Source organism: Phoca vitulina, unplaced genomic scaffold, assembly GCF_004348235.1.
Source record: "Phoca vitulina isolate PV1807 unplaced genomic scaffold, GSC_HSeal_1.0 scaffold58, whole genome shotgun sequence".
NCBI lineage: Eukaryota > Metazoa > Chordata > Mammalia > Carnivora > Phocidae > Phoca > Phoca vitulina.
Genome location: NW_022589761.1, coordinates 6960639 through 6982023, shown reverse-complemented (window position 1 = coordinate 6982023; position 21385 = coordinate 6960639). Strand labels below are relative to the sequence as shown.

The 21385-nt window shown below is 38.5% G+C and overlaps 1 protein-coding gene across 6 annotated transcripts in view; it reads left to right on the top strand.

The window, feature by feature from the left end:
* ZNF568 (zinc finger protein 568) overlaps positions 1-13453 on the top strand; it is an 84639-nt gene extending 71186 nt beyond the window's left edge. For 4 of the 6 annotated variants that reach the window (XM_032390215.1, XM_032390219.1, XM_032390218.1 and 1 more), the window contains 3 exons: positions 4483-4606; positions 5141-5236; positions 9917-13453. In XM_032390215.1, the coding sequence (XP_032246106.1) occupies positions 4483-4606; positions 5141-5236; positions 9917-11358 (1662 nt within the window). In that variant the 3' untranslated portion in view covers positions 11359-13453. The remainder of the gene's footprint in view (positions 1-4482; positions 4607-5140; positions 5237-9916) is intronic. The other 2 variants (XM_032390220.1, XM_032390222.1) reach the window with 2 other exon arrangements.
* The last annotated feature ends 7932 nt before the right edge of the window (positions 13454-21385 follow it).

Sequence of the window (21385 nt, the reverse complement as noted above, 5' to 3'; positions counted from 1 at the left end):
CCTCTGTGAGTTTGAAAGTTATAAACTAGTTTCATTTATTTAGTGGTTACCTTAGAAATTTTAACGTATTTTAACTTACCAGTGTCCTAAACTAAAGAACATCTTTATGTTCTTGCCGAACAGTATAAGAAACTAGGATAATCTAACTGATTAAACTTATATTGTTGTCAGATGTTTTAATTCTATCCTTTTTTTAACCCATAAAAGATTTTTATTTTATATATTTCGATGTTAGCTTAGTTATCCACATATTTACCAATTTCTTTGTTCATTTTTCTTATATTTTAAACCCTCTACTTTGGGATCACTTTTCCTTCAGATGGAAGTACATACTTTAATGAGTTTCTGGGGGTTTTGGTTTTGGGTTTTTTTTAAATGTCTTGATTTGCCCCCATTTGTGGAAGATAGTTTTCTCCCAGCTGACTGAGATAGTCTGCTCTCTTCTGGTTTATATTGTTGCTTTTGAATAACCATCTGCCAGTCAGACTGGTGTTTCTGTGTAGATAATCTGTCTTTAATCTCAAATTGCTTCTAACATTTTCTCTTTGTTTTTAGTGCTCTGCAGTTTTGATATAATTGTCTAGGGTTTCTTTTTATTTATTTTCCTTGAGACTCATTGGGCTTCTAAATAATGCTTTCTTTTGCTAGTTCTGAAAATTTCTTAGCCATTAGGTCTTTTTATTTATTTATTATTATTATTTTTTTTTATAAGCAAGCTCTATGCCCAACATGGGGCTTGAATTCATGACCCCAAGATCACGAGTCACATGCTCAACTGACTGAGCCAGCCAGGTACCCCCATTTGGTCTTCAGTTACTGCCTTTTCTCAGTTCTTCTTTTTCCTTCCAGAACTCTGGTTAGATATCTGTTAAACCTCACTTTATCTTCTTGCCCTCTCTTATACTTTCCCATGTTGTCCTTTTTGATAGCATTCTGCATAATCTCTTTTTATATCTGTAGTCCAGTAATTTTTCTCCAGAAATATTTATTTGAGCCATTGTATGACTTATTTTCAAATATTAGGGTTTTTTTGTTCTATAAGTACTTTTTCCTTTTAAATCTACCTGTCATTTGGGGCACCTAGGTGGCTCAGTGGGTTAAGCGTCTGCCTTCAGCTCAGGTTGTGATCCCAGGGTCTTGGGATCGGTCAAGTCCCATGTCAGGCTCCCTGATCAGAGGGGAGCTTGCTTCTCCCTCTATCTGCCATTCTCCCTGCTTGTGCATGCTCTCTCTAACAAATAAATAAATAAAATCTTTTAAAAAAGAAAATCTACCTGTCATGGTTTTGTTTCTCACCATCTTACTTCCTTTTTGCAGTATACCTGTTTTATATTCTTTGTCATGATCTATGTAATAAATGAATCTTTGCAGGTATGACATTTTCCCCCTAACATTTTATTTTTATTGTGGAAAGTTTAAAATATTATGGAAATTTGAAACAACTGCATGATTGATTTTCCTGACACTCTGATCCTGGAATTATGCCTCTGTGCATGTTTTATTTTTATTTAGTTTTTTGTTTAGGTGAAATTCACATAACATACAGTTAACCATTTTATAGTGTACAATTTAGTGGTGTTTAGTATATTCACAGTGTTGTGCTGTTTTATTATTTTTGACATTTGGGTCATTTTCCTTGGAATTCTCTTATGGATTCTTGAGGCCTGGTTGAAGGTTGTTCTTCTAGGCCAAGTCAGTGTTTGCTTCTGCCAAGAGCACTGCCAAACCAGAGCCACCTTAAAGTAGATTTATAGATGGAAAGTTTTCTAGATTCACCTCAGTAATGTGCATGTGAGCCACAGACCTCTGGGAGGGCTGGCTTGTGGTTATAGTTCCTCAGGGGAAAATGTTTTTCTTCCACCAATTGCCAAGATTCAAGTCAGGCCATTTTCCTTGTAGCACCCAAGAATGGGAGTGTTGCTTCTACTTTTTCTTTCTTTTGTGGGCATGGTCTTAGATGTCCCAGGTCTTTGCAGTGCAGAACCAATTAGATTCCCATTTTGACCAGCTCTCAGCTTGGTCTCCTCTCCCCTCATTCTCTGAATGTCAAAGCTCATGGTCATCTTGGCTCAGCAGAGGTTCTCTGGTAAAATAAATGTCAGTGGCTCAGCACACTCCTATTTGTTCTCCAGCTTGACTCAGTTTTAGCTTCTGAAGATTACTTTCCTTCTTTTCCAGATCATCATTGCATCCCAAAATGTTTTTAATATTCAGAACATTATTTTTCAGCTGGTGATTTGGTCATGGTAACCAGTTCCCCGCAGAGTTTGATGTCCTGTGATTGTCTCTACTTTTCTGCTTTTCCTTCCTGATTCTGAGCTTTTTAAGGGCAGGTGCTGGATCTAAATCATCATGTCCCCAAGTGCCCACATAGAGCCAGAGTCATGGGGAATTTTGATATTTTCGGATAAAGGAATTTTGTTTGCACAACTGCTTCTTTCCTCCCTTTCCCTTCTACCTTTGATTTCCTCTCATAGAGTGCTGTGCTCTGTAGAGACACACCGAGCAGACCAAGCATTTTCTCCTCTAAATGGAGAGCCCAGTATAGGACTTTTTTAAAGGATCGTCAGAAATCCCTGGCTGCATCTCTGTTAAGAGCCAGAAATGGGGGGCACCTGGTGGCTCAGTCATTAAGCTTCTGCCTTCAGCTCAGGTCATGATCCCAGGGTCCTGGGATCGAGCCCTGCATCGGGCTTCCTGCTCCACGGGAAGCCTGCTTCTCACTCTCCCACTGCTTGTGTTCCCTCTTTTGCTGTGTCTCTCTCTGTCAAATAAATAAACAAAATCTTTAAAAAAAAAAAAACCAACAATGCCACTGCTAACTGCAAATTTGAGTAAATGACTTTACTTATTTGAGCTAAAGTTTCCTTCGAATTAGGATTCATGGGCTTCTCCTGAGGATTCGTACATATAAGTCACCAGAAACTTAAAGTGCTTAATTTGCAATAATTGTACTTGAGATTCATGTACACTGGCTATCAGCAATAAGGCTAGGGGTAACAGTAAGAGGGAATAATGTCAGGCAGGAAAGCCAAGTTTAGAGAACTTATGATCTAGATTGGGAACCAGAATGTGTTGGCCATGAAGATTCTGAGAATTGTGGTTTCTTGTAAAGCCATTGCAACCTGCATCCAGATGGTTGAGCTTTGCCAAGGCTACACAGGACCTGCTGATTCTGGTGGGTTGTCTGGCTCAGTAGTGGTGATTCTGGACAGGGTCTTCGTGGAAAGAGGTTTCAGTTGGGGTTTTAAGGGCCCTGGTTCTGGGATATGGGAACAAAGCTAAGAAGGTACCTGATACACTGAATCTGTTAGGCCAGGGAGAGGCTGGAGACCTCTGTTGCAGAAACTGTTGTCCGGGGCTGGGCCTGCCCAAGTATTCTGTGCTCCTGGGCCTGGGGGCTTCACCATGTTTTTGGGATGACTCCATGACTGAGGAGCTCAGTGTGTTCCAGGTTGTAGAACAAGGATCTGCCCGGGCCAGGTCAGAACAGGTCCGTCTGGGCTCAGATCAGTTGGGAAGGTTGTTTCCTCTAAATCCATTATATACAGTTGGATTCTCTGGGGTTCAGAGCCGGCAAAGTTTTGTTACACTCCCTCAAATCAAGAAAGACAGACTGTGTGTGTGTGTGAGAGAAAGGGAGAGAGACACACACTTTTGTTGTGTATGTTCATCTTGGGTCACATCATTGTGAGTCTGGATCTTCCTCCCATCAGTTCTGGCTGATTAGGAACAAGGAGAGTACAGTGAGGGACAATTTATAGGAACAGGAACATAATAGCCAGATGTATAAACTGTTGAGAAAAGACTCATACTGCAAAAGAACTTTAGAGAACTTGTGCAACCTAGTACCCCAAAATAAGAACATTGAATATAGAAGATGGGTTGTCATACAGCCAGTAAAAATGATGTCTATTTTAGAATTTTTGGTCACATGGAAAAGTGATTGGGCTTTAATATTCTGGCATATTTATGGGCATGCGCTTTTAAGAAATTATTAAATCATGTTATAAATCATCATAGAAATCAAGTTATATTCAAATCCTATTTTCAGAAATAGAAATTTTGTAAGATTCAAGAGTTTTAAGAAGTTTTTCTTTATTGGGAGAATGGGAAGGAGATAGTTACAGGTGTTGTATGGTGAACATAGAGTGTGCCATGTGCTTGCATGTGTAGTTTTATTTAATTGGGAAACACCAGTTGTCTGAACTTTGGGGATAATGGAAGAGCTTAGAGCCCGGAGGTTACTCCTGTAGTTGCAGGCATGCCTAAGCATGACGTGTGCATGATGTGTGCAACAAGAATGGTATATGCTCTGGTCACTTCTGTTTCCACACTGCACCATCCGTGTTAAAGGCCCAGCACAGCCTGTTTTCTCAACATTGTTACCTTACTAAATTGCTTTCTCCATTTTTTTTTTTATTCCATTGTAAAGATTTTGCCTATCAGTTTCACAAATAGCATATTGATCTGTGGTTTCAGGGCTTCACGTTCAAAGATGTGGCCATTTACTTCTCTCAAAAGGAGTGGGAATGCTTGCACTCTGCTCAGAAGGATTTGTACCGAGATGTAATGTTGGAGAATTATAACAACCTGATCTCACTGGGTAAGTTATGTGCCCCCCAAAATTCAGAATTGGCCTTCTGGAATTTTATGTTCTTTGTTAGGAATTTCTCATGAGGGGTGCCTGGGTGGCTCAGTCATTAGGCGTCTGCCTTCGACTCAGGTCATGATCGCAGGGTCCTGGGATTGAGCCCCGCATCGGGCTCCCTGCTCTGCGGGAAGCCTGCTTCTCCCTCTCATACTCCCCCTGCTTGTGTTCCCTTTCTCGCTGTCTCTATCTCTCTGTCAAATAAATACATAAAATCTTTAAAAAAAAAAAAGGAATTTCTCATGAGTGCTTCTCAAATGCCTGGCTAAATTAATGATTCTTGTTGCTTCCCAAAGAAGGGCCTATCCCTTACAAAGTTAGAATTGGCTGCTCCATTGGACAACTTTTTTTTTTTTTTTTTTTTTGGTTCCTCTGACCTTCACTCCTTCCATTGACCCTTAACCTGCTTACTCTTTCTTGATAATCATGGGCTAATTTTAATTCTGATACACATACAACATAACTTTGTCCTTTTTGTTTTTTGAGCAGGACTTTCTGATTCTAAGCCAGATGTGATCTCCTTATTGGAGCAGGGGAAGGAGCCCTGGGTGGTTAAGAGTCAGGAAACAAAAGAATGGTGCCCAGGTAAGTGATGGTGACTCCTATGAGGAACACTATGGCAGGTGGTCACCCAGGGGGCCAGTGAGAAGGCAGCACATCTGAGCTATTGGTAGGAAAGCTTGCTGAAAAGGTCTGAGATCTGGAGAAAAAAGGAAGGATGTTTCAGCATGAGGCCTCAAATTTTCACTCTACTTATCACTCTTGCTACCTTTCCTCATATTTGCTTCTGATTTCAGGAAGGAAGTGCCTTCCTCCTTCCCATGAGACAATTTTCCCTGTACTTTGTGTCCAGTTTTGTCCTGACTTTTTAAAGCAGCTAGCTCTATTGAGATAGAAATCACATATTCTAAAATTCACTTAAAAAAAATAAAATTTACTTAAAGTATACTGTTCAGTGGTTTTTAATATAGTCACAGAGTTCTGCAACTGTGACAATGATCTAATTTTAGAACCTTTTCATCACCCCAAAATGAAACCCCATACCCATAAGCAGTCACTTCTACACCCAACCCTAGACTTTTATTTCTGTAAGGTAGGTAGTGATCTCCCTCTTTCATTCCTGATATCAGTATTTGTCTTCTTTCTTTTTTTTCTCTTGGTCAGTCTAGCTAAAGGTTTGACAGTTTTGTTGATCTTTTTCAAAGAACCAACTTAGAGTTACGTTGATTTCCCTGTTCTTTCTGTTTTGTTCATCTACCCTCTAATCTTTATTATTTTCTTCATTCTGGTATCTTTGGGTTTACTTTGTTCTTTATCTAGTTCCATAATCTGATTTGAGATCTTTCTTGGGTTTTGGGGTTTTGTTTTTGTTTTTGTTTTAATATAGGCATTTTAAGCTGTAAATTTCCCTTTAGGATCTATTTTAACTATAATCCATAAGTGTTGGTATATTAAGTTTTCCTTTTCTAAGCATTTTCTAATTTCTCTTGTGATTTCTTCCTTGACCCATCAGTTATTTAAGAGCATGTTTTCTGTTTCCTTGTTGATCTTCTCTATCCATTATTGAAAGTAGAGCATTAAAGTCTTCAGTTTGTTGAATCGTCTATTTTTTCTGCAATTCTGTTTTTGCTTCATGTACTTGGGGCTCTCTTTATTAGGTACATACATGCTTATAACTGTTACCATTTCTTTTTAGCTTTTTATTTTGAAATAATTTAAGATTCAGAGGAGTTACAAAAATAATAGAGTTCCCTTGTACCCTTTGCTCAGCTTTCCCTAATGATAACATCTTACCTAATGCTAGTACACTGTCAAAACCAGGAAATTGGCACAATAGTAGTAATGAAACTATAAGTAGACCTTATTCAGATTTCACCGATTTTCATATACACTCATTTATTTTTATTTTTATTTTTTTATTTTTTGGTGTATATTACTATGAAATTTTACAGCATTTGTAGATTTATATAACTCCTACAATTGGGATACAGAACCTTCAGCAATTTAGATATTTTTTATAAAATATTTTTGAAACATGCTATAACGCTTAGTTGAATAAAGCCAGATACAGAACTTTTAGAGTCAGTGCTGTTTTGGTTGTATAAAAAGGATGCTACAAAACACTGGAAGGAAATAAAACGTAACAGTGAATAACCTAGGTAGTAGGAAGTATGCTGATTTAAGGGCCGATTTAAATCCCTAATCACTGATAGAACCCTGCAAGTTTTCTTTTTTAGAAACCTGGCCTGTACTATGGCCAGAGAAATGAGGGTCTTTTTAGGGGAGATGGTTATAGGTAAGGGACTGCTGTGAGAGAATATTAGGGGCAATATTACCAGACTGGTAAGACTTTTCAGATCATGACAAATGATATGAAGCTGGAAGGAGACGTAGTAGGATCTAGGCAGTATGGTGGGAATGCTGTAGAAGGTGGAGGAACTTACTCATTTAAGGCCCCAAGGAGAGAAAGTCATGAATGGGTGTCCTAGAAGACCTGAATGGAGGTCCACGTCATGCAGGGCCTTCTCACCAAGTCTAGGAGTTTGGATTTTTTTTCTTAAGGACACTTGGCAGCCACTGAAGGTTTTAAACAAGATAGGAACATGAGTGGATTGGATTTCTAAGACCTCTCTCTGGCTTCCTGTAGAGATTAAATCAGATTCCTGAGTGAAAATGGTGAAACTTACTAGGAGCCTGTTTGGGAAGTCCAGGTGATTTGGCCTTGCGCTAGAATGAGACCACGGGATACGGACATCAGAGAGACTGAAGATCAATTTAGGGGAATGATTCTGTAGCTCTGAGGAGTGATTATGCAGGAGAGGAGCAATGGGAGCATCCTTGATGGATGTTACTTTTTGATCCGAGCATTCCTTTAAGGCCCAAATTTATTATTCGAATCCATGCTTTTTACAGTTTTCCTTCTCTAACAGATAGTTTTTTCCAAAATATTTAAAATAACAGCATCTTCTGACATCTGACATCTGGAACTTCCCATACAGCATAAAATGCCAACATCACGTTACCAGTCATCATATAGACCTTGCTTTTAGTGCCCTTCTCTGAAGGACAACTGTGTAGTGTGGCATTTTCATTAGATTGCAGATATAGATCATACATTAATCACAGAAGAATCTTTTCTTCTTACCAGTTCTAGGTTTATTCATCTCTCTAGATTTCCCAACTGTTTGTCTTTTCTGCAACTTGCTTTTGGCTGGTCCAACCACCCTGGACCTTAGCAAGAACAAAGGGACTATCCTAAACAGCAGGGTGCCTGCACAAGCTCTAACAGCTTACATGGAGCATCTCCTTTTATCTCAGCCTTCTTGATTTCTGAGTAGTTAAGTAACTGTCCAGTGTCATACAACTAGCAAGTCATGGGACTAGGATTCACACCCAAGCAGTCTGGCTCTGTTTTTTGTCACAACACCATACAACCTCTCATAAATGGTTGCCATAGTATTCTTAGTTTCCATTAGAATTTTTTCAGAATTACGTAGAAGATTCTCGTTGTGTAAAGCTGTCAATCTTCCAGGGGACTGGTATAAGCACATGCACAGATACACCCTAATGGTGCTGGCTTGTTAACTGAACTGTGTGCTGGGGATTGGTTATATCATGGTGAGTGAAATAAGTATTATACTAGTTCTAGGCCACTGTGGGAGAAATTATACCAGTAGATAAACTGATGAACAAATGCGTAATTCCAGAATTAGGAAAAAGATTATGAAGGCAAAAAACAGGGTACTTTACAGAAAATTAAGATATTTACAATGAAAGAAACTGGGCATGCAGGGATTCTGGAGCAGAGCATTCATGGCAAACAAAGCATTTCCTAAAAGAGTCTAAGATGAGATCGTAATTGGCATGATCTAGGAGTCCAGTAGAGGCCAGTAGAGAGGTACATAGTGAGTGAAGGTGAGAGCATCTTAAAATGAAGGTGAATAGGGAAGCAGGGTCCAAACAGTGCAGAGTTTTGCAGGTCTAGTAAAGAATGTTGTATTTTATTATAAGCACAGATGTGACGTACTGTATTTAAACAGTGACTCCCACACCTTGAGTTGCCTCTGCATCACTGAGACAGATGAATAAAAATGCCAATAGCCATTCGTTCATCAAATAGTATTTACTCTGTACAGATACACTGAAGGGCAGACAGACAATACAGAAATAAACAAGTTAAAGTATAATATCTGTGGAGTTTAGAGGTGAAGTATACTGATGTCTGCAAGATGGATGAAGGAGAGCCAAATGTTTATTATAGAACCTAGGTAGTGGGAATATGGGAGTTCACTGTCTCAATTCTTTTAATTTTTCTGTGTGTTGAAAGTTCTCATAATAATGTTGGGGATATAGATAAAATGATATGTGATGATAAGTGCACTGCAAAAAAAATAAAAGTAGAGTAAGAGGGGCCTGTTTGGTAAAGAGTGGTCTCATGTTTGAGTAGCGGTCAGAATGAAGTACTCGAACAAGCCATATTAATATCTTAGGGAAGATACTTGCAGGCAGAGATTCTGAAGGAGGAATGTGCTTCACAAGTTTGAAGAACATCCAGTTGGTCAGGGAGCTGGAGCAGAGTCAGCTGAAGAGAGGAGATCGGCAATGAGGTCAGAAAGAGGGTAGTGTGAGACAGGTTCAGGGAGGGTTTTGTAGACCGCATAAGGACTTGGACTTTTACTCTGCGCGAGAGGTAAATCCAGTGGAGACTTTGAGACAGAAGAAAGGCCTAATCTCACTTACTTAACAAGAACACTCTGGCTACTGTGTTAGGTATGGGATATTAAGAGGGCAACAGGGAAAGCAGGGAGACCTGTTAAGAAAGTGTGTTAACCTTGGTGAGAGATGGCTTTGGGCAAAGTGGTAGAGATACTGGTAGAGAGAAGTAGTCAAGATCTGGATATATTTTGAAGCTAGAGATGAGAGGACTTGCTATTAGATGTAATGTCCTACTCTTTTAGATTCTCATTTAGTTGGTCTTAGGTGGTTCCTGGACATTGTGTTTGTACTGTTCCTCAGCTGATTCTGATTTTCACCAGAAGTGAAGAACTACTTCCTTCACAAGCTCCCCTCATTTTCTCTATTCTCATCTCCTCCCCCCAACCCCGACCCTGGGCTTTTTTTTTTTTTTTCTTTTTTCCAAATTTCAATGCTGTGTTAAGAGCTATTAAATTATTCACTATTTTTAGTTTGTCGTTTCTACCTTAGAACTTTCCTTTCTCCTGCCACATGAAAATACCTTCTATTTTCTTTCTTGTTATCTTACAGATTGGGAGTCCAGAAGAGTAACCAAGAATTTATTTCCAAAGGAGCACAGTTATGAAATTAAATCATTGCACCTGGAGATAAAAAGACTTACAAGCTCTGACCTTGAGTGCACTAGGGTCAGAAATAACAGAGAAATCAAATGCCAGTTGGAGAGACAACAGGAGGGACATTTCAGACAAGCCGTAATAACCTCTGAAGAAAGGTCCGCTTCCATTCAGTGCATAGTTCATGGAATGCCTCAGACAGTTCATACCAGAGCAAAAACCTACGAATGCAAGGGATGTAAGGAAGCTTTCAGGTGCCAATTACACCATATTCAACACGAAAGAAGTCATAATAAGGAAAAAGACTCTAAATGTGGAGAATGTGGGAAAGCCTTTAATAGTAGGTCAGACTTGATTAAGCATCAGAGAATTCATGAAAGCAAAAAAAGTAAAGAAAATAAGAAATGTGCCTCTATCCATGGCTCTGAAACTACTAAACCTCAGAGCAGTAACACTAGTGAGAAACCTCATAAATGTAAGGAATGTGGGAAAGCCTTTCATTCTAACTTACAACTCCGTAAACATCAAAAGATCCATATAGGTGAGAAACCCTATAAATGTAAGGAGTGTGGGAAGGCCTTTCCATCTACCTCACAACTTAATTTACATCAGAGAATTCATACTGATGAGAAATACTATGAATGTAAGGAATGTGGGAAAGCCTTTACCCGTCCCTCACATCTTCTTCGACATCAGAGAATCCATACTGGTGAGAAACCCCATAAATGTAAGGAATGTGGGAAAGCTTTCCGTTACGACACGCAACTTAGTCTTCATCAGATAATTCATACTGGTGAAAGACGCTATGAGTGTAAGGAGTGTGGGAAGGTATATAGTTGTGCCTCTCAACTGAGTCTACATCAGAGAATCCATACTGGTGAGAAACCTCATAAATGTAAGGAATGTGGGAAAGCTTTTATCTCTGATTCACATCTTATTCGACATCAGAGTGTTCATACTGGTGAGAAACCATATAAATGTAAGGAATGTGGAAAGGCCTTTCGTCGTGGCTCAGAACTTACTCGACATCAGAGAGCTCACACTGGTGAGAAACCCTATAAATGTAAGGAATGTAAAATGGCCTTTACTTGTAGCACAGAACTTATTCGACATCAAAAAGTTCACACTGGTGAGAGACCCCATAAATGTAAGGAATGTGGGAAGGCTTTTATTCGGAAGTCAGAACTTACTCATCACGAGAGAAGTCATAGTGGTGAAAAGCCCTATAAGTGTAAGGAGTGCAAGAAGGCCTTTGGTCGTGGCTCAGAACTTAATCGACACTTGAAAATTCATACTGGTGAGAAACCTTACAAATGTAGGCAATGTGGGAAGGCCTTTATTCGTGGCTCACACCTTAGTAAACATCAAAGAATTCATACAGGAAAGAGGAGTGAATGAAGTCATGGGAAGGCTCAAAATTTTACTGATCTCTGCAAAGTCATACTAGTAAAACACAAAACCCTCTGATTTTAAGGAATGTGGGAAAGCCTTTGAAGATAACAACTTAATATCAGAGCTCACAGTGTGGATACAGGGCCTTTATTTGAGGGCCAGAATTTATTTGACATGTGTTAATGCTGAGATACTTTATAAATGTTAGAGATTGAGAGGGTTCTATTTATGCTTCAAAATTTATTAGACATCAGGGTTCAATTGATAAAAGTGAAAAAATTCCATGAATGTGAGGAAAGTAGGAAGGCTTTGGATGGCAGTTAATGTGTCAGAGACAGTCATACAAACGGTTCTCAACATCAGGGTCATTTGCCCTGTGGGAAATCAGAGGATTCATAATATAAATGTCATAAATATAGGAGACCAATTTGCGTTAGCTAACAAATTACTCGTCTCATAATTCATACTTGAGGAAGGCTACACACAGTAATGTTAAAAATGCAGCAAATTCTTCCCACTCAAATCTTAATTAAATATTTGCAAGCTCATCTTCTAAAATTAACCTGAACTGAGGCAGAGTGGGAAAGGATTTAACCAATGCTCAGTCTTTACTTGCCTTATAGGGCAAATTACTTAACTAGGTCTAACTTTCTCACTTATAAATTAGTAATATTAATTAGCACCATCTTGTTAGCATTATGAACATTAAATAATTACATTATATCCCATAGAATACTGTATGGCTCATATTGAAAGTGAGTTAAATAAGAGCTGATTTTATTTATTTTCATATTTGTGGGTAGAGATCATATGAGAGGAAGGCCTTATGTGTACCGTGACTATAGGAACATCTTAAATCATCTCTTTATTAAATGTCAGGTAATTCCTTCTGGAGAAGAATTGAAAACTGAAGTTTTCATTCACCTTGCCCTCTTGCCTCACTAGGGGAAAGGAAATCAAGGCAAGTTACAATTCGGAGTGAATGACAAAAAAAACTCCATGTTGAAAGTTGTAGGATGCAACAGAGCTATACTTAGGAAAATTAACTTCTTAAGATAGGTGTAGAAAACATGGACAGTTAATGGCCACGATTCATTGTCAGTTCAATGTACTTGGTGCACTGCCTGTTCTAATAGGTTCCCTGTAAACACTTGTTGAAATCTGAGGAATGAGAGAGTGAATGAATAAGCATTTGACTCTAGTGTGTAGAAAAGCTCTAATAAGAGCAAAGCCAAAACAAAACAACAAAAAACCTTGAAAACTTGAGATGGGGGGAAGAAAACCCTCAGACACCATGAATGAGAGGAAATGTAACTACAAAAAAGGAATTTTAAGGAAAGAAGGCAATATTGTTGCCCCAGACACTGTTGGTTGCCTATCCGTTGGTGTTAGCCATTCTCCCTTTGCCAGGACTGTTTGCTGCCCATCTAAAGTCTAGGTCTTGCACCTAGTTTGCTTTGCATCTGGGCATATATATGACAGTCCTGCCCATACAAGATCTGAGCAAAAGTCTGCAAGTAGGCTTTAGGTTAAATTTTCTTTCCTAACAATAGGAGGAAATAGTCTTCTTATGTTACAGGATGCATGTCTATATGTCTGTGTGATACCTGGAATTGTGGCTGTTTGCTACCAGAGGGGTGAGAGGCTGAGATTGGCAGAGGGGATAGATTGGAATTACCTGCATCCTTGACACTGTTGAGCTGATGAAATGATGCAGAGCTGCCCTGTCCCTGGATTTTGAGTAAAATAAGAAACTTCATGCATATCTGTTTTAAGTTTATACTCAATTTTATATGATAGACCTGAGTCCTGGGAAAAAACATTTTTGTATGTATATATACATATTTATTCACCTTTAATTTAGTAAGATGAAATGTTTATATTCAGCTTTATATACTATATCTGAAATTGTGGAAAAGCATTATTTTCTTAAATACTTTTTAGACGTGTATACATGTATTCTACTTTGATTAGTAAGACATGGGAAATGTATTTTTGTTTTGTTTTGTTTTTACATTCAGCATTGTATTCAGCTCTTTAAAGCATGGCTGAAATCCTCAGTATTTTCCTGAATAAAGTAAGAACCAATAAAAAAAACTGATTAAAGAGGTATACATGATTCCTTTAGTATCAGAATATCTAACATAAAATCTCCTAAGTCTCCAAGATACAGAGTCACAGCTATGAAGCTAGCATAATCTTTTAAAGAAATTTGGTAAAGGACAACATCCAAATCAAATCAGCTATAAAAATAATCCACTGTACTTACGGTATATGAATATTCCAATTAAAATAGCAAGTAAAATCTAGCAGCCTGTTGAAGAAAATAGGGTGGTTGGTTATTTGGGGTCTTTTTGTCCAGAATAAAATGGTTCATGACCTGTCCAATTTTTTTTTTAATGTAATGTATAAAGGTAGTGTTTTCACATAGAAAACTAGACCCTAAAATAACGATTTCCCACGGAAAGTAGTAAATGAGAAACTATTACAATATATACATATTCAACTGCTGTGAAGTCACTGCAGTTATCCACTTAATCCTACCTCATGGGCTGCAGATACATTTGGAATAATCACCATCCAGTGGATTCCACTTTAGCCTCACACTTTAGAAAATGATACATACTTCAAATAAGTTTTTGGGTTTTTTTTTTAAGATTTTATTTATTTATTTGACAGAGATTGTGAGAGAGGGAGCACAAGTAGGGGGAGTGGGAGAGGGAGAAGCAGGCTCTCCGCTGAGCCCAGAGCCCAATGCAGGGCTCTATCCCAGGATCCTGGGATCATGACCTGAGCCACCCAGAAGCCCCAGTTTTATACTCTTAAAGGACATACTATTCTGTGGTTGGGAATGAAGGAATGAAAAACTGTTAGGTAAGAGTAAAAAATGTAATTTTTTTTTAGTATAAAGGTAAGTTGGGTCATTTTATATTGGTTCTTATTTAACATATTAAAACACATGTACTAAGGCAAAAGGGCTTTCTCTCCCCATCTACCACTCTCACACAAACGCAATGACCCAGGACTTTACTATTTTATTTTTTTGAAAGATTTTATTTATTTATTTGAGAGAGAGCGAGCATGGGGGGGGGGGGTCAGAGGGAGAAGCAGACTCCTCGCTGAGCAGGGAGCCCGATGCGGGACTCGATCCCGGGACTCCAGGATCACGACTTGAGCCGAAGGCAGTCGCTTAACCAACTGAGCCACCCACACGCCCAGGATATTACTATTTTAATCACAGGGCAGTTCAGCCCTTTCCAAAGAGATGTATTAATCTGATTACATTGCAGTTTATTCCCTAGTCCCACCCCCAACTCCCACTCCTTGTCTTTCATTCAGTTATATGAAAAGGATCCAGGAAAAATTCAAAATGCCCTACTCCAAATGGAAGAGGTCAGCTAATAGATGAAATGGGACCAAAGTGAAACTGTAAAAGGGGCAGTCGGTAGAGCATGCAACTCTTGACCTTGGGGTTGTAAATTCGTGCCCCACATTGGGTGTAGAGGTTACTTAAAAATAAAATCTTTAAAAAAAGTGAAACTATAAGAAAAATAAGTGACATGACAGGCCATATTAAAATTTTAAGTGACAACATAGAAAATTGGGTGGATATTATAATTACATTGATTTTCACCTCCCAGTTATTTACCCATTTACCTCTTTTGTTTCCAGTTTGTGGCTATTATAAATGTGTAATATATTCTTTTAAAATTGAAGTACAGTTGACATTTGTGTAATACATTGTTTATTGAACTAGGGAGATTCCTGAGATGACTCATTGATCCCTTCTATGAATGAAAAAAAAAAAAAAAATCACCTGTGCTAATTTACCTATTTAGTGCAACTGGTTTTGCTTTCATTTGTAAGCCACAACTGCACTATGACAGAGTCTGTGGCTTTCGGGGGGGTGGGGGGAATCTTTAGAGTTCTTTTAGAACTCAGGAATGAAGAAATGTTATATTAAGGGAATTGGTGAATTTTTATTTTTATTTTTTAAAGATTTTATTTATTTGACACAGAGAGAGACAGCTAGAGAGGGAACACAAGCAGGGGGAGTGGGAGAGGGAGAAGCAGGCTTCCCGCTGAGCAGGGAGCCCGATATGGGGCTCGATCCCAGGACCTTGGGATCATGACCTGAGCTGAAGGCAGATGCTTAACGACTCAGCCACCCAGGCGCCCCAATTGGTGAATTTTTAAAGAGAATAAAGGACTGACTGTTCAGCCTGAAACAATCTGTTAATGACTTATAGCAAAAATGGAAAGTAGTTCCCTGTTTTCACTGATTGAACTAAAGGACATTATCACAGGTGATCTTAAGGCTTTAAGTTAATGAACAAATTCCTTAGTGTTAAATCCAAATTAGCTTGTGGTCAGTCAGTTCAAAACTTTTTTTTTTTTTTTAAGATTTTATTTATTTATTTGAGAGAGAGAGAGCACAAGAGAGGGAGGAGCAGACTCCCTGCTGAGCAGGGAGCCCGATGCGGGACTCGATCCCGGGACTCCAGGATCATGACCTGAGCCGAAGGCAGTCGCTTAACCAACTGAGCCACCCAGGCGCCCCAGTTCAAAACTTTTTTTTCCCCAAGATATGAACCCTAAAAAAATACCCTGCTTATTTTCATGCTAACATTTTTATTGAGGTTTTATATAGTAAAACGTGTCAGTGTGTTCCAACCAAATACCACCAGGAACATTCCTTGTGGTCAAACAAGTTGGGTTTACTGCTCATTGTAGCAAAGGGGAACACACAACATTGGATTTGTGTTTATTGATTTAGAGAAGGTTTAAGGAAGTGAGGTTTTGTTCTGGATTGGATGTTGTCAGGAATCAGGGCAATTTTATAACTGCATATCTTAATTAATCTTATCCATAAGGAAGGAAGACTAAAGGAAGGCTAAAATTGTAATTGGTAAAGAAGTAGCATTCAAATTATCCAGGAGTGTTTAGCATTTTGTGGCTTGAATAATATTCATGTGTTATCTGTTTAGATATGTTTAGATATGATTACAGGGTGATCTTGTTTTTGTCTTGATCCACTAGGATCCCAAAGTTGCCTATCTGTTGTCGATGTTATGTGAATTCATAACAAGATCTCGTTCACAGTACTAAGCTAGCTCTTACATGTCAGCGGCAGCTTCTCTCTTTCTCAACTGTATAAAGAGCATAAATCTTTTTTAGAAAAGATTTTATTTGAGCGAAAGAGAAAGAGAGCGTGTGCATGAGCAGGGGGAGAGAAGCCATGAGATCGTGACCTGAGCTGAAACCAAGAGTTGGATGCTTAACCGACTAAGCCACCCAAGCAACCCCCTCGTTGTGGTTTTAACTGGCATTTCCATGATAACTTTAATGATGTTGAGCATCCTTTTGTGTGCATATTGGCCACTCTTTTATATTCTTTTTGAAGTATTTAATAAGTAAGACAGAAGGTTTTTGTTGCATGTCAGTACTTACCACAAAACAAATAGGGCCCCGAGGCTGAGGTTCTGAATGTACTGGTTACAGCAGAGAAATCATGAGCAATATTGGGATACTGAAGAGATAGAAGTCTGAAGGATGATATACCTGAATAATGGAAAGGTAGAAGAACCTATTGTTTTTTAAAAAATATGACCTATAAGACAAGATATTTAGAGAGGAGGGACATCTTTCCCATAGTTGAGATTGACCTTAAGACTTGCTTCAACAGAGAGCTACACAAAAACTTAGGGAATTGATGGAAATCAATTAAAATGAAACCTGAGGGGTGCCTGGGTGGCTCAGATGGTTAAGTGTCTGCCTTCGGGTCAGGTCATGATCCCAGCGTCCTGGGATCGAGCCCCACATTGGGCTCCCTGCTCCGCGGGAAGCCTGCCTCTCCCTCTCCCACTCCTTGCGCTTGTGTTCCCTCTTTCGCCGTGTCTCTCTCTGTCAAATAAAATATTTTAAAAAAAAATGAACCTGAATATAGAATTTAATGAATAGACACTTCCAGATTATTGGTTTTCCTTTCCTTTCAAATATGTCTTTATCAAAATCTCTTGCTCCTCCACTTGAGATGAAATATAGGGTAAGAAGATAACCACCAAAATACCCTGGGATATGTAGTTTGTAGCATAGCAAATAGGAAGTCTAGCTTAAATTGTGTGTGTGTGCATGTGCTCATGTGTGAGCCAAAATCTGGGACCATGGCTTAAATGTGAACTGGGCACTGAATAATAGAATGATCAACTTTTTATTTTTTTATTTATTTTTTCTTTTTTTAAGATTTTATTTATTTATTTGACAGAGAGAGACACAGTGAAAGCAGGAACACAAGCAAGGGGAGTGGGAGAGGGAGAAGCAGGCTTCCCGGTTGAGCAGGAAGCCCGATGTGGGGCTCGATCCCAGGACGCTGGGATCATGACCTGAGCCGAAGGCAGACGCTTAACAACTGAGCCACCCAGGTGCCCCTAGAATGATCAACTTTTTAGAGAGGCAAGCTGGGGCTCAGCCATATGAAACAAACAAAAAGCTTCCCATAACAATATGATATATAATAATAATAATACACATATGTATTAATATGAAAAGAATTTATTTGAAATTAAATATTACTGTCTTATTTACTTTTGTCACATCCACACTATCATTTAAACAAAACTATAGGACTAGTTAACAGTAGCAATTAGTAGTAATTATTAGGATTAAATAAAAATAAGAAAATATAAGTTTTTATACAGTTTCTGTTCTCTGATTCAACAATTTAACTCTATTTTGAAACTTAAATTTTGTAGTCCATATTACTGTATATATATTTTTAAGTAATTGCTATCCCCAGTGTGGGGCTGGAACTCACAACCCAGAGATCAAGAGTTGCATGCTCCACTGACTGAGCTCGCCCCGTGCCCCATTTTTAAAGATTTTATTTATTTGACAGAGAACAAGCAGGGGGAGCAGCAGACAGAGGGAGACTGAGCAGGGAGACTGACAGGGGCCCCATTATTGTACATTAAGACACAAAGATGTCAGGGGTGCCTGGGTGGCTCAGTCAGTTAAGCATCTGACTCTTGGTTTCAGCTCATGATCTCCGGGTCATGAGATTGAGCCCCACACTGGGCTCCACAATCAGTGTGGAGTCTGCTTGAAGTCCTCTCTTTCCCTTTGCCCCTCCCCGCCAAATGAATAAAAAGAAAAAAAGACACAAAGATGTCAGACTTTTAAAAAGGAGAATGGAAATATAATAGAACCAATTAAGCATATATTACCTATGTACAAGAAAAATTAATGACATGTTTCCTTCTATCCTTTGGTGTAACAGGATATTTTTACTCATCTTTTCCAAGGAGAACTAAGAACTAAGACATCATTTTTCTTGTATATTGGTAAAAAGGAATATAGTCAAAACAAAATTCCCTTTGACTTGTAGCTCTGCTCTTATCAAGCCCACATTACAGAGATTCTTGGTGTCAGCCCAAGGTGATGACATCAAACACCCTCTCAACAAAAGCATTTGAGCATGAACATACAGCATTTTACTTACAAGCAAGAGCATATTTTTAGACTTGTAGATGATCTCTGGGACCCTGGAATGTCCTGCCTGATAGGAGTATCTTTGCTTGCTTGGGAGCTTTGGCCACCAGACAGTCTAGGCTGTGAGTTATGATGGGGGCTTTAGGACACACCGTTATCAGTTGTGAACTCTGGAGGAACTGGAGACTAAAGGTAAGAGTTTGAACCTTCAGAAGGAGCTGGAGACTAAAGATCAGCCTCATGGGAAGAATGTAATTGAACCCCAGGAACAACTCTGGCAACCAAAGGCTCAGGCAAGCTTTCCTGTGGGAATTATCATGTCATAACCAGGAAGAGGTAATGTCATCCCTGACTCCACAGGGAAAGGATGACTGGAAGCTCCACATTTGGATCCCTCCCATGGTTTTCCCTATGTATCTCTTCCTTTAGCTGATCTAATTTGTATCTTTTCACTGTAATAAAACTAATCATAGGTGCAGTATTTTCCTGAGTTCTGCGAGTTGTTCTACTGAATTACTGAACGCAAGAGTGGTCATAGGAACCCTTGAAATTGTCAAGAGATTTGTATAATTCATCACATCAGCAAATTAAAGGAGAAAAACATGTTCACACCAACGGATGACAAGATGGCTTCTGACAAAATCCAGCAGGCATCAGGTAAAATAGGGACTGACTGAAAATAGTTATGAATAACAAAGACTACTCTAAATCAAAAGGCATTACACAAAATGTTTAAACAGATACATGATTTCCATTAAATTGGAAAAAAATGAGAGAAATGTATCCCCACTAATACTCAACATTATTCTGAAAATACCAGCTACTGCTATGAGAAATATAAATAAAATAAATATAAATATTGAGAGAACTCTTTTCTACTTGCAAATGCCATGAACATATGGCACAAAAATATAAGACTAGAAATAAAAAGTGTAAGATTATCTGGTAAGGTTGAGAATGAAACTATATCTAAATTTAAAATGTGAGCAAAACAGTAAATGCCATAACACAGTCATAACACAAGTCACCTTGAGAGAAAATAACTCCAATATTTATAAATGTGTAGTATCTGGAATATTTTACATATCATGAAAAATCAATGAGATAACCCCAAAGAAATAGAGAAAATGCATGAATTAAAAAAAAGCACTGTTAAGAGAAACATGACTGACCAATAAACACATATGAAAAAGATGCTCAAGTCACTTGTAATCAGGGAAATACTGAAACCAGTAACAGAAGTAGGAAAATCTAGATGCTCGTTTCAGTGATTAGAGAAATGCAAAATTAGTGCAGTGATGGAGCAACCATCTGGCAACATGTAAAGTGGAGAGTCTATACAACCTACAGAGAACAATTTCACTTCTAGATATGCACCTTAGATTCTTCACTCTTCAAAGAAATCAGAAAATACACAAAATGATATTTAATATAGCATTTTTATTACAATGAAAAATCATTTATGTCCTAATCACTATTTAACAGAATATTTAAGCATGTTTAATATATACATATCAAGGACCAAGCTAGAATCTTTTACATTCTATAGAAAAGCACTAGCCCTCAAGATTCAAGCAGGAAGCTTTCAGAGTATGACGTGAGTTACAAAGAAAAATGCCCTTTCCTCATCCCCTGCCAACACACTCACTCACTGTAATGTCTGAAATGATGGTCTTAAAGACATTGTGGTAATGGAAGCATCTAACAAAGTGGTTCATTCTAAAGATGGTACAAAGATACAGGGAATGAGAATTCCACAATGAAGTAAGTTTGAGATACACTGTGTTAAATAAAAATCTCTTTACTGTATCTTTTGACAAGCTGATGATGTGTACTTGGATTTCCCCACAAGCAAATGCTTTGCTGCATTTACACATTTTCCTAAGAAATCTTTTCCCAAATATCATCAAGGACTAGAATATCCCAAAACAAGTTTGTGGAGAACGCTGGGTTAAGGTCTTACACTCTGTTAAACACAGCTCTCCTGGAGATATCTGAAACTTGGGAAAGGCAAACACATGGATCTATTAGTGAAGACTGATTTTGTAATTAATTCTAAATAGAATTAAGATGAATAGAATCTTCATAATGAAGCTGGTCTAGATTTTGCTTTTTAGGAGCCATCTTCATTCAGGTTTGTATCAGGATTATTTTAGCTGTGCAGAATTAATTGGTAGAATTTTGTGAAGGATTATCTATTTCTTAAAGCTTTTACCTGCACAACTATCAGACTTTTTCTTTCTTAAGCAGGGAGTTCATATATACATACACATTTGCTTGTTGGTCTATTTGAGTCAATTTTCATAACCTTCCTACAGAAATAAAAAGTACCTATATTTTAGGTATTAGAATACATATAGCGGGGCGCCTGGGTGGCTCAGTCGTTAAGCGTCTGCCTTCGGCTCAGGTCATGATCCCAGGGTCCTGGGATCGAGCCCCGCATCGGGCTCCCTGCTCTGCTGGAAGCCTGCTTCTCCCTCTCCCGCTCCCCCTGCTTGTGTTCCCTCTCTCACTGTGTCTCTCTGTCAAATAAATAAAATCTTAA